This window comes from Nomascus leucogenys, chromosome 10 (genome assembly GCF_006542625.1).
Source record: "Nomascus leucogenys isolate Asia chromosome 10, Asia_NLE_v1, whole genome shotgun sequence".
In the NCBI taxonomy this organism is placed as follows: domain Eukaryota; kingdom Metazoa; phylum Chordata; class Mammalia; order Primates; family Hylobatidae; genus Nomascus; species Nomascus leucogenys.
In genome coordinates this window covers 67,184,750-67,198,669 of record NC_044390.1, presented here as the reverse complement: position 1 = coordinate 67,198,669, position 13,920 = coordinate 67,184,750, and the positions used below count along the sequence as shown (strand labels likewise).

The 13,920-nt window shown below is 43.0% G+C and overlaps 1 protein-coding gene across 5 annotated transcripts in view; it reads left to right on the top strand.

Annotated features, from left to right (window-relative positions):
- The window catches only part of ZNF160 (zinc finger protein 160), a 38,090-nt gene extending 24,807 nt beyond the window's left edge, over nt 1-13,283 (top strand). For 3 of the 5 annotated variants that reach the window (XM_012509932.2, XM_003269891.3, XM_030821218.1), the window contains 3 exons: nt 3,732-3,858; nt 4,639-4,767; nt 8,640-12,102. In XM_012509932.2, the coding sequence (XP_012365386.2) occupies nt 3,732-3,858; nt 4,639-4,767; nt 8,640-10,825 (2,442 nt within the window). In that variant the 3' untranslated portion in view covers nt 10,826-12,102. Of the gene's footprint in view, nt 1-3,731; nt 3,859-4,638; nt 4,768-8,639 lie in introns of all 5 variants that reach the window. The other 2 variants (XM_030821217.1, XM_030821219.1) reach the window with 2 other exon arrangements.
- Nucleotides 13,284-13,920: the final 637 nt, after the last annotated feature.

Below are 13,920 nucleotides of genomic sequence, written 5' to 3'. Positions count from 1 at the left end.
ATTGTTAATTCTTCGTTAAACATTGAGTAGAATTGTACAGTGCTTATGAATTATGCATTTGTTCCTGGTCTTTGTTTTAGGATTTTTTTTTTTTTGATTACTGCTCCAGTTGCCTTACTACTTAGGAGGGTATACAGATTTTTTCTTTCTTTTTCACTCAGACACAGTAGGTTAAGTTCTCTTATACTCCTTTTTCTTACTTTGATATTGGAGTTGACACACATGATAGTGTTCCACAGTTCCCTTAGGCTATGTTAATTTGTTCATTTTTCTTTTCTTTTTTTTTTTTTTTTTTTTTTGACATGCAGTCTCACTCTGTCACCCAAAGCTGGAGTGCAGTGGTGTGATCTTGGCTCACTGCAACCTCTGCCTCCTGAGTTCAACTGATTCTTCTGCCTCAGCCTCCTGAGTAGCTGGGATTACAGGCACACATCACCATGCCTGGCTATCTTCATCATTCTTCTATTTCATTTTCTCCTTTTATTTATTTATTTTTTTTAGAGGTGGGGTCTCACTTTGTAGCCCAGGCTGGAATATGGTGGCATGATGATAGCTTACTGTACCTTCAACCTCCTAGGCTCAAATGATCCTTCTACCTCAACCTCCCGAGTAGCTGGGACTACAGGCTCATGCCACTACACCCAGCTAATTTTGTGTATTCTTTTTCCCCCGAGATGGCAACTCTTGTTTCCCAGGCTGGAGTGCAATGGTGCGATCTCAGCTGATTGCAATCTCCATTTCCTGGGTCCAAGCGATTCTCCTGCCTCAGCCTCCCGAGTAGTTGGGATTAGAGGCCCCTGCCACCATGCCCAGCTAAGTTTTTGTATTTTTGTAGAGATGAGGTTTCATCATGTTGGCCAGGCTGGTCTTGAACTTCTGACCTTGTGATCCGCCCGCCTGAGCCTCCCAAAGTGCTGGGATTACAGGCGTGAGCCACCACGCCTGGCTCTAGTGTGTTTTTTAATTCAGTTATGTTTTTCAGCTCTAGAATTTCTGTTTCTTCTTCATAGTTTTTATCTCTTTGTTGATAATCCCATATTTATTGTTTTTCTGATTTTCTGAAGTTGTTTATGAGTACTGTCTTAATACATTGAGCAACTTTAGGAGTCTTATTGTTATTTCTTTGATAATGTGTATATATATATATATATGCTTCTTTAGTATTACTTTGTGGTGATTTAATGGGTTGCTGCATATGGTCCATGTTTCTTTTTTTCTTTTGCCTTTTTTTTTTTTTTTTTTTTTGAGACGGAGTCTCACTCTGTCGCCCAGGCTGGAGTGCAGTGGTGGGATCCCAGCTCACTGCAACCTCCATCTCCCGGGTTCAAGCGATTCTCTGTCTCAGCCTCCCGAGTAGCTGGGATTGCAGGCATCCGCCACCATGCCTGGTTAATTTTTGTATTTTTTGTAGAGACGGGTTGTCACCATTTTGGTCAGGCTGGTCTCGAACTCCTGACCTCGTGATCCACCCGCCTGAGCTCCCAAAGTGCTGGGATTACAGGTGTGAGCCACCGTGTCCGGCTTCTTTTGATATCTCATCTCCTGTTGGGATCACAGCATTTCACTCGTCAGCCACTTCTAGTTTTTGATTCTGGCTTCCTTCAGGGAAGACATGCTACAGTCATCCTGACTAGAGGCTCTGGAGATCCCTCAAGCCTTTTCTAGGGATGCGTCCTCTGTGGACTTTCTGACTGCAGCTTAACTAAAGAGGTTGTGCCAGTTTGTATGCAGAAATGCCTCTGTTGTCTGCCGGCTGTTCCGCAGCCTCGCTGGTGTCCTAGTAAGCTGGGGGCTGCACCGCCACCTAGTGTCTGCCTACATTACTACAAGCTCTGGTTTATGACGGATGGCTTTGTTCTCAGCAGCTTCGTTACCTGAGGTCCTGTTACTTCAGTGTTTATATTCAGGCAAGACAGAAACTTGTCCCTTAGCAGTGCCCTGAAAAGTCAGAACGTTATGAGCCTTGTGTTGTGTTACAGGAAAAAAAGAGAAAAAAAAAGTCAGAATGTTAGATGGATATTCCCATACTTTCTCTCCCCAGGAGAAAATGGAAGTGTGGTTTTCTCACAGTGATACGACATCATGCCAGGGTAGGGCCTCAGGTAAGTGGGTGTTTCAAAAGAGTTCTGACCTCTGATGTGGTTGCCAGATTTCCCACAAAGACAATTTGGTCCACGTGGTGTTATTAAATCTCTGTCTCCATGGGTAGTGCTTGGGACTTCCTCCTCTGTCTTATAGACAGCATGACTTCAGTACAGTTTTCTTTTTTTGAGATGGAGTCTCACTCTGTCGCCCAGGCCGGAGTGCAGTGGCGTGATCTCGGCTCACCGCAACTTCTACCTCCTGGGTTTAAGTGATTCTCCTGCCTTAGCCTCCCGAGTAGCTTGGATTACAGGCGCCTGCCACCACGCCTGGCTAATTTTTGTATTTTTAGTAGAAACGGGGTTTCACCATGTTGGCCAGGCTGGTCTTGAACTCCTGACCTCAAGTGATCCACCTGCCTTGGCCTTTCAAAGTGCTGGATTACAGGCGTGAGCCACCACGCCCAGCCGCATTATCATTTCTTAAGATATCAGTTGTGCTTTATTTAGTTCATGTAGATATTGAATATCACTCAGTATGTCAAACATAATATCTAACACTTCCATAGAGATAACCTTGTTTTCAGTTTTTTATTTGTATACTTGTTGCCCATAAAACTGAGAAATCGACACTGATATAGAGGATATCACAATCTCTTAGGTAAAAGAATAATAAAACAGAATTAGGGAGACATAACTTGCTCAAAAGTCCTTAATGTGTAGGAAAATATGGGAAAAACAGACTCAGTTTCCCCTACTTTGCTTCCGTAATATAAATACTTCTGTGATCTTGGATGTATTGGGTTTTCCTCTACACATCAAATAAACAATTCTGCAACAGACACCAAATGGGTGTTCTCATATTTGATTCCATTCTGATACTGTCTATCTGGATATAGGGTCAGCTCTCATAGGCTGAGGGCTCAATCCCACAACAGCGCACACACTTTAATGCCAGTCACAAACACAGGTTGTGGCCTGTGCTGCTCAATGACCAGCTGTGAATTATGAATTCTGATGACCCCCTCCTTGGAATTGATTAGTTTGCTTGAGTGGCTCACAGAACACAGGGAAACACTTTACTTATATTTACTCATTTATTATAGAAGATGCTACAAAGCACACAGATGAACATCTAGATGGAAGTGATCTATTAGTTGAGATATGGGAAAGGAGTGAGGAGCTGGGATGTATTCTGTCATGTATTCTGTGTTTTTTGAGTTTTCATGGAGGCCCCATTATGGAGGCATTGCTTCCATTATTGGCATTGGTGATCAACTGAACCTTCATTCCCTCTGCCCTCCCGAGAGGACAGAAGCTTCGTTTAACCGAGCCTCAGTCTTTCCAGTGACCACCCACCAAGTGTTAGTTCCAGTGACCGCCCTCCATCCTGAAGCTACCTAGGTGCTCCAGCTGCCAATTATCCCATTAATGTACAAAAAGATACTTATCACTCCACAGATTTCAAGTGAGCTCTTATGTCAGGAGAGGGGGATGAAGACCAAATCTGTATGTCACATTGTCACAATCTGGATCTGTCAGCTCACCCACTTCAATTTAACCTATCTCACAGTTTTCTCCTCTTCTCCTTTTATGTGAAATTTTGAACTCTCCCCTTAGCCACTTGGTGAAATGTGTTTTTCATTTTAGGTACGGTTGACATTTAGGGATGTGGCCATAGAATTCTCTCAGGAGGAGTGGAAATGCCTGGACCCTGCTCAGAGGATTTTATACAGGGACGTGATGTTGGAGAACTACTGGAACCTTGTTTCTCTGGGTGAGGATGACTTTCTTCCAGAAGTCAAGATCTATTCTTGTCTATTGTTGCATTTTCCCTTATGAGTCCCTGGAGAGCCCCAGCATTGCTTGACTGAGATTGAAGTCCTGTTGACTCTGAAATGGAAAGCTTAATCATGGGAAACCTGGACTTTAATCTTCCCCTTTTTCAGATGTTCTGCCTCCTTTGTGCTTCATCATTTGAGGTTTCAGAGCTTTTGTATGCATAATACATTGTGTTAGACTTTTGAAATGTCAGATTTCCTGTTTTCTACCTCTCTGCTTTGGATTAAGTTGTTGGTGGAATAGAGCCTTCTATCAGCATGTACCGTGTTTCCTGGGTATTCAGGAGGCATTCAGTGGATGATTTTTTTTTTTTTGAGGCAGAGTCTCGCTCTGTCTCCCAGGCTGGAATGCAGTGGCGTGATCTAGGCTCACTGCAAGCTCCGCCTCCCAGGTTCATGCCATTCTCCTGCCTTAGCCTCCCAAGTAGCTGGGACCACAGTCACCCGCCACCACACCTGGCTAATTTTTTTTTATATTTTTAGTAGAGACAGGGTTTCACTGTGTTAGCCATCATGATCTCCATCTCCTGACCTTGTGATCCGCCTGCCTCAGCTTCCCAAAGTGCTGGGATTACAGGCATGAGCCACCGCGCCTGGCCCAGTGGATGAATTTTTGAAGTTTTCTTAGATCCACATGTAATGTCCTCTCATGTAAACATAGGGCTGGGATTCTGGAAAAGCCCCGGCACATTGCGATCCTTTCTTTTTATAAACAGGACTGTGTCATTTTGATATGAATATTATCTCCATGTTGGAGGAAGGGAAAGAGCCCTGGACTGTGAAGAGCTGTGTGAAGATAGCAAGAAAACCAAGAATGCGGGAATGTGTCAAAAGTGTGGTCACAGGTAAGAGCTCAGATGGGCAGAGAGAAGGCCGCTCATTAACTAGAGTGTGGGAAGAGGCACAGTAGCTCACGCCTGTAATCCCAACACTTTGGGAGGCCAAGGCGGGCAGATCACTTGAGGTCAGGAGTTTGAGACCAGCCTGACCAACAATGTGAAACCCTATCTCTACTAAAAATACAAAAAAAATTAGCCGGGCATGGTGGCGCATGCCTGTAGTCCCAGCTACTCAGGAGGCTGAGGCAAGAGAATTGCTTGAACCCGGGAGGTGGAGGTTGCAGTGAGCCAAGATCATGCCACTGCACTCCAGCCTGGGTAACAGAACGAAACTCCGTCTCAAAATAAATAAATAAATAAAGTGGGAAACTCTCTGCACATGAGGGTTCTTTGGGAAAATAAGTTGCCTTAGAGATAGCAAAGTCTTTATCATGATGGACAACACCCTGTCATTTGAACTCTGGTTCCTTTTGAAGAGACTGCTTTCTTTCTTGGTCTCTCCCTCTGTATTTAATTCCATATGGCGCTCAGTTCTTAGTCCATATGGGTCAGAGGGGAAGCCTCCATAGTCCTTAGTCCTGACATCTAGACCTATTTATGTTCCATCCCATTTCCTGTGCCTGGAAGACTTGCTCAGGAGATGGAAACATTGGCTGCTGCTCCTTGGCATCTGCTGCCCCAAACCTCATGGAAGAGTCTCCAGCCGTCTCTGCCTGTTGAGGTCCCTCAGCCATTTCTTCCATTCTGCTTTTGCCACTCTTCATGGGGGTGTGTGATAAGCGAGTGGGTTCTATCTTCTGAGATTGTTCTCAGCATAACCGTAAAGACACCTAACAAAATCATTCTGTCATTGATCCTCAGTCTTACATGGGGTGCGCATTCTGTTTTTCCAGGCTTTAGCACAGAAATACAAGTACTGCGTGTTCTCACTTATATTTGGAATCTAAACCAATAAAGCTAATAGCAGCAAAGAGTAGAGTGTGGGTTACCACAGGTTGGGGACTGGAGGGAATAGGGAGACGTTGGTCACTGGGTGAAAACATTAGGAGTAAATGATAGGTTTTTGAGATGACTTATATGGTAATAAGCTTGTTTCCATCAGTCCACATTGCATACCTATAACAGAATATCAGTTTGTTTCCTGTAAATATATATAATTTTTCAATATAGAATTTTTTTAAAAATCGTATTCCAGTTCTTATTATCTGTGTTGGTTCTAAATAAAAATCCTTCTTTCTCTTAAGAGAAAACTGTTTATTATTCCACAGACAATAATTTTTTTTTTTTTTTTTTTGAGATGAAGTTTCGCTCTTGTTGCCCAGGCTGGAGTGCAATGGTGCGATCTCGGCTCACCGCAACCTCTGCCTCCTGGGTTCAAGAGATTTGCCTGCCTCAGCCTTCCAAGTAGCTGAGATTACAGGCATGCGCCACCATGCCTGGTTAATTTTGTATTTTTAGTAGAGATGAGGTTTCTCCATGTTGGTCAGGCTGGTCTCGAACTCTCGACCTCAGGTGATCCACCTGCTGCGGCCTCCCAAAGTGCTGGGATTACAGACATGAGCTACTGCGCCTGGCCAATAACTTTTTTTTTAAGTTTCCACACGTGGCCTTAAACAAGAACATTTTATATATGCAGTTATTCCTCTCAATTCATTTGATCATAGGCTGCTAGAATATCTTATTAGTTGATTTTCATAAAATTAATACATTATGGTTTTCAGCATGTATTGTGAAATATAACTGTCAGGCCAGGTGCAGAGGCTCACGCCGGTAATCCCAGCACTTTGGGAGGCAGAGGCAGGCAGATAACAAGGTCAGGAGTTCGAGACCGGCCTGACCAACATGGTGAAATCCCGTCTTTACTAAAAATACAAAAATTAGCCAGGCGTGATGGCACATGCCTGCAGTCCCAGCTATTCGGGAGACTGAGGCAGGAGAATCACTTGAACTCTGGAGGCGGGGGTTGCAGTGAGCCGAGATCGCACCACTACACTCCAGCCTGGGGAACAGAGCAAGACTCTGTCTTTAAAAAAAAAAAAAAAAGAAAGAAAGAAATATAACTGTCATGTACCACTTACTAATGTTGCAAAATTGTCTGCTCTGTGTGGATATAGATAGTTATGTAACAAGTATTTCAACACATTTTTTTCTGACATAGTTTTATTGAATATTCATTTTCCTAGTGCTATTATGGCTTTGCAGTTCAAAATTCCCGCTTCTTAATTATGTTTCCTGTGAGCTCTTTGCAATTGTAATATATTATGTTGTACTTTAGTATGTATTTGTACATAATGAATATGCTTTAATTGTGTGTAACTTATTTTTCTTCAATTGAGATAGCCATATGTTTTTGGCCAATTGGTATGTGCCGTGAGGTCATGGTGGAGAAATAATCCTCTGATGGCTAACATAGGATTCACAATGTGAGTGTTTTGGTCATAGGTAGTTTGAATCTAGGCTGCCCCAATTTTTTTTATTTTTTTATTTTTTAAGAAATCTCACTGTCTCTAAGGCTGTAGTGCAGTGGTACAATCATAGCTCACTGTAACCTTGAACTCTTGGGCTAAGGCAATCCTCATGCCTCAGCCTTTTTTTTTTTTTTTTTTTATGAGATGGAGTTTTGCTCTTGTTGCCCAGGCTGGAGTGCAGTGGCACAACCTCACCTCCTGAGTTCAAGCAATTCTCCTTCCTCAGCTTCCCAAGTTGCTGGGATTACAGGTGCCCACTACCACACCCAGCCAATTTTTTATATTTTTAGCAGAGACAGAGTTTCGCCATGTTGACCAGGCTGGTCTTGAACTCCTGACCTCAGGTGATCCACCTGCCTTGGCCTCCCAAAGTGTTGGGATTACAGGCATGAGCCACCGCACCCAGCACCCTCAGCCTCTTGAGTGTCCAGAATTGCAGGCACATGCCAGCATGCCGAACTAATTTTTTTTATTTTTATTTTTTGATGGAGTCTTGCTTTGTCACCCAGGTTGGAGTGCAGTGGCACAATCTTGGCTCACTGCAACCGCTACCTCCCAGGTTCAAGCAATTCTTCTGCCTCAGCCTCCTGAGAAGCTGGGACTATAGGCGCATGCCACCATGCCTGACTAATTTTTGTATTTTTAGTAGAGATGGGGTTTCACCGTGTTGGCCAAGCTGGTCTCAATCTCCTGACCTCATGATCCACCCGCCTCAGCCTCCCAAAGTGCTGGGATTACAGGCATGAGCCACCACGCCTGGCCTAATTTTTAAATTATTTTGTTTTTGTAGAGATGGAGTCTCGCTATGTTGCCCAGGCTGGTCTCAAACTCGTGGCCTCCTGTGATCCTCCCACCTTAGGCTCCCAAAGCATTGGAATTACAGGCATGAGCCACAACAGCCAGCCCTTCCCAAATATTTGAATTACATGTAACTGCATTTTCTTTGTTAAAAAATACTACTTTGGCTGGGCACGGTGACTCATGCCTGTAATTCCAGCACTTTGGGAGGCCAAGGCAGGCAGCTCACGAGGTCAGGAGATCGAGACCATCCTGGCTATCATGGTGAAACCCCGTCTCTACTAAAAATACAAAAACAAAATTAGCCAGGCGTGGTGGCGGGCGCCTGTAGTCCCAGCTACTCGGGAGGCTGAGGTGGGAGGATGGTGTGAACCCGGGAGGCAGAGCTTGCAGTGAGCCAAGATCGCACCACTGCACTCCAGCCTGGGCGACAGAGCGAGACTCTGTCTCAAAAAAAACCATTTTTGTTCCTAACAATTGAAATTCACGGTTCTGAAGTTCCAAAGTCTGTTCAATGTAAGTATTACTTTTGGTGGAATATATTTTCAATGTAAAATATTTATTTCTATACTGTAATTAATTGGAAATTATGTGATTCTTTATATCTTGTAGATATCCCTCTTAAACGTACAATCAAGGATTTGCTACCAAAAGAGAAGAGCAGTACAGAAGCAGTATTCCACACAGTGGTGTTGGAAAGGCACGAAAGCCCTGACATTGAAGACTTTTCCTTCAAGGAACCCCAGAAAAATATGCATGACTTTGAGTGTCAATGGAGAGATGACACAGGAAATTACAAGGGAGTGCTTATGACCCAGAAAGAAGGTAAAAGAGATCAACGCGATAGAAGAGAGATAGAAAACAAGCTTATGAACAATCAGCTTGAAGGAAGCTTTCATTCACATCTGCCTGAACTGCAGCTATTTCAAGGTGAGGGGAAAATGTATGAATGTAATCAAGTTGAGAAGTCTCCCGACAATGGTTCCTCAGTGTCACCACTTCAGCAAATTCCTTCTAGTGTCCAAACCCACAGGTCTAAAAAATACCATGAACTTAACCATTTTTCATTACTCACACAAAGACGAAAAGCAAACAGTTGTGGAAAACCTTACAAATGTAATGAATGTGGCAAGGCGTTCACTCAGAATTCAAACCTTACAAGTCATAGGAGAATTCATAGCGGAGAGAAGCCTTACAAATGCAGTGAGTGTGGCAAAACCTTTACTGTTCGTTCAAATCTAACTATTCATCAGGTCATCCATACTGGAGAAAAACCTTACAAATGTCATGAGTGTGGCAAGGTCTTCAGGCACAATTCATACCTTGCAACTCATCGGCGAATTCATACTGGAGAGAAACCTTACAAGTGTAATGAGTGTGGAAAAGCCTTTAGAGGACATTCAAACCTAACTACCCATCAGTTAATTCATACTGGAGAAAAACCGTTTAAATGTAATGAATGTGGCAAGCTCTTCACCCAAAATTCACACCTTATAAGTCATTGGAGAATTCACACTGGAGAGAAACCTTACAAGTGCAATGAGTGTGGCAAAGCCTTTAGTGTTCGTTCAAGCCTAGCAATCCATCAGACAATCCACACTGGAGAAAAACCCTACAAATGTAATGAATGTGGCAAAGTCTTTAGGTACAATTCATACCTCGGAAGGCATCGGAGAGTTCATACTGGTGAGAAACCTTACAAGTGTAATGAATGTGGCAAAGCCTTTAGTATGCATTCAAACCTAGCTACCCATCAGGTCATCCATACTGGAACAAAACCTTTCAAATGCAATGAATGCAGCAAGGTTTTCACTCAAAATTCACAACTTGCAAATCATCGAAGAATTCATACTGGAGAGAAACCTTACAAGTGTAATGAGTGTGGGAAAGCCTTCAGTGTTCGTTCAAGTCTGACTACCCATCAGGCAATCCATTCGGGAGAGAAACCTTACAAATGTATTGAATGTGGCAAGAGCTTCACTCAAAAATCACACCTTAGAAGTCATCGGGGAATTCATTCTGGAGAGAAACCTTACAAGTGTAATGAATGTGGTAAAGTCTTCGCTCAAACGTCACAACTTGCAAGGCATTGGAGAGTTCATACTGGAGAAAAACCTTACAAGTGTAATGACTGTGGCAGAGCCTTTAGTGATCGTTCAAGCCTAACTTTTCATCAGGCAATACATACTGGAGAGAAACCTTACAAATGTCATGAATGCGGCAAGGTTTTTAGGCACAATTCATACCTTGCAACTCATCGGCGAATTCATACTGGAGAGAAACCTTACAAGTGTAATGAGTGTGGGAAAGCCTTTAGTATGCATTCAAACCTAACTACCCATAAGGTCATCCATACTGGAGAGAAGCCTTACAAATGTACTGAATGTGGCAAGGTCTTCACGCAGAATTCACACCTTGCAAATCATCAAAGGACTCACACCGGGGAGAAACCTTACCGATGCAATGAGTGTGGGAAAGCCTTCAGTGTTCGTTCAAGCCTAACCACCCATCAGGCAATCCATACTGGGAAAAAACCTTACAAATGTAATGAATGTGGCAAGGTTTTTACTCAAAATGCGCACCTGGCAAATCACCGAAGAATTCATACTGGGGAGAAACCTTACAGGTGTACAGAGTGTGGGAAAGCCTTTAGGGTAAGGTCAAGTCTAACTACCCATATGGCAATCCACACTGGAGAAAAACGTTACAAATGTAATGAGTGTGGCAAGGTCTTCAGGCAGAGCTCAAATCTTGCAAGTCATCACAGAATGCATACTGGAGAGAAACCTTACAAATGAGTGTGGTGAGGTCATCAGGTACAATTCAATTCTTTCACATCAGTTAATTCATTCTTGACAGAATCCTTACAAATGCAGTGACAGTGGCCAATCCCTTATGAGTTGAAGCCAATACCTCATGAGAGGCCATAAGCAAGAGACATCATGTAAACATATGTGGCAGAGGGTTTATCCAGGCCTTGCAGGTTACTAGGCATCAAAATTTATATCTTTGATGAAACCAAACAAATGTAATATGCATCCTGAGGCCATTACCCAGTGACTGACGGTAAGTGAGGATTCCTATGAGGAATAACAGTCTCTGGTTTCCCTGTTTGCCTTTGATATTATACACTGTAGAATACTTACAAGTCCAAATATGCTAAAAATTATATATTTTTAACTCATATATGAAAAGGTTGCAGGATATTTGTAGGCAGTCAGTTACCTTCACCTTATGAAATGTTTTATTGAGTTATTTAAGGTTTTTTGGAAAGCCTACCATTGAGTTTCAATGTGAACTTTGAAATCTTATTGTGCCTCCTCACACACCTTCCACGCTGGTTTCCTGGAAAGATCATTGGGATGGAAGGATCATTGATTGGGTGAAGATCATTGATTAGGGTGAAGGATTATTTCTATCCAATTTGTGAAGGAGGACTTTGCTTTTAAAATTAAGTATTGTCTGAATTAGCATTTGGGAGTGGCGAAAAACAATGTAAAACTGTGATGTCACTCACCATTCGGATAATGTTCAGGGTGCCTTTCTCCTACCAGGAGAGTACTGTGGCTTAGAGGAAAGAAATGGTCTATCAACTGAACATGAAATGGAGCAGGCCAAGACCCTAGGACATTGGGATTTTTGTGGGAGGAGAGTAATAGGTAATTAGATACTGATTGTGTGGTAGAAATACTGCAGGGGAAAAGGTCGCCCCCTTATCCATTAAAGAGCAATACCTGTTGTTTAGCAAAGAGCGATGAAAAATTGGTCTTGTTTTTGAAATTGAAAAGCGAGGTCAGGCGTGGTGGCTCACACCTGCAATCCCAGCACTTTGGGAGGCTGAGGCGGGTGGATCACCTGAGGTCGAGAGTTCTAGACCAGCCTGACCAACATGGAGAAACCCCATCTGTACTAAAAATACAAAATTAGCCGAGCATGGTGGCAGGTGCCTGTAATCGCAGCTACTTGGGAGGCTGAGGCAGGAGAATCGCTTGAACCCAGGAGGTGGAGGTTGCAGTGAGCCAAGATCATGCCATTGCACTCTAGCCTGGGCAACAAGAACAAAACTCCATCTAAAGAAGAAAAAGAAAGAAATTGAAGAGAGAGTAGTTGTCAGAGTGAAGAGTTTAATCAACAGAAGTAGAGTAACATATTCTTTAGTAGAACTCACATTATCTGCTTGAAGCACATTTTGTTAATGTTTTATTCAGAATGTATCATAGATAAAATGTTTTAACTAATAAAATAGAATGGTTTTTCTCTATGAATGAATCACATTCTTTCTGCCAACATAGTTTTATCCTGTCTCAGGAGGATACTTCATAACATAATAGCAGTGCACCACTAGGCTCTTAAAGGATCAAGAATAATTTTTTTCATGGTGAAATCAAATAACACAGTTTTGGAAACCTATAACTGCATTTTGCGCTTGAATTATGTGCCCCACACTGTGGCTTAGGATACTTATTGGGGTATAATGAAAATCTTACTGAAAGTTAATTTCACATTCTTACACCCCAAAATCTGCATTGCCATTGATGGATATGCACCACATTATTATATTTCCACATCAGTTTCTTGTGTGCCAAATAAGACCCATGCTATGCATCTTGGTTTCCATGAAGTGAAAATACATAGTAAGAATATGAGAAATATAAATTAGGCCAGGCACGGTGGCTCACGCCTGTAATCCCAGCACTTTGGGAGGCCAAGGCAAGTGGATCACCTCAAGTCAGGAGAGACCAGCCTGGCCAGCATAGTGAAACCCCATCTTTACTAAAAGTACAAAATTATCTGGGCTTAGTGGTGCATGCCTGTAGTCCCAGGTGCTTGGGAGGCTGAGGCAGGAGAATTGCTTGAACCCAGGAGGCAGGGGTTGCAGTGAGCCGAGATCATTCCATTACACTCCAGCCTGGGCACTAAGAATGACACTCCGTCTCAAAAAAAAAAAAAAATTAAAAGACGTCGGCCGGGCATGGTGGCTCATACCTGTAATCCCAACAATTTGGGAGGCTGAGGTGGGTGGATTACTTAAGGTCAGGAGTTCAAGACCAGACTGGCCAACATGGTGAAACCCCGTCTCTACTAAAAATACAAGAACATTAGCCGGGTATGGTGGTGCATGCCTGTAAATCCCAGCTACTTGGGAGGCTGAGACAGGAGAATGGCTTGAACCCAGGAGGCGGAGGCTGCAGTGAGCTGAGATCGCGCCACCGCACTCCAGCCTGGGCAACAAGAGCAAAACTCTGTCTCAAAAAACAAACAAACAAAAAAAAGTGGTGGAGAATAAAGACAACACCTCCTTCCTGATGTTCTTGGAATATTGATATAATTTGAAAAGATTAACGTTCATGAGTTTCCTCTTAAGAGTGAATATGGAAAAGGAGCATTTTATTTTGTCCTGGTAGATAAACTAGGAACATGTATGTTTGCTTATCACACACATGCATGACTCTCCCATAACCTGTTGAGTATGTTTACTTAATAGTCAACACACTGCTCTTCAGTATAAATTCCTGCCGCAGCTTTCCTCCTCTGAACTGCCTATGTTGTTTCTGGTAGAGATCATGCTTCCCAGCCTGCAGGCTGCAACCCTGTGTAAGAAATAAAGGTCTCCTTACTAGACATTTTTTTGACCTTTTTGGTCAATGCTGGGTAGGGTTTCTTGGTGGACACTCTGCAGCATCCTCAAGCAGTGTAGCACATCACTGTGAGAGCACTGAGTATACTGTTGGCTGAGGTCTCTCCTCTTCCTATAAAACCGTCACTTCTGCTCCCATGATAACACAGTCCATTAATCTGTGCATGGATTGATTCATTCATGACAGCAGAGCTCTCATGATCCAATGACCTCTTAAAGGCACCACCTCTCAATATGGCCACATTGGGGATCAAG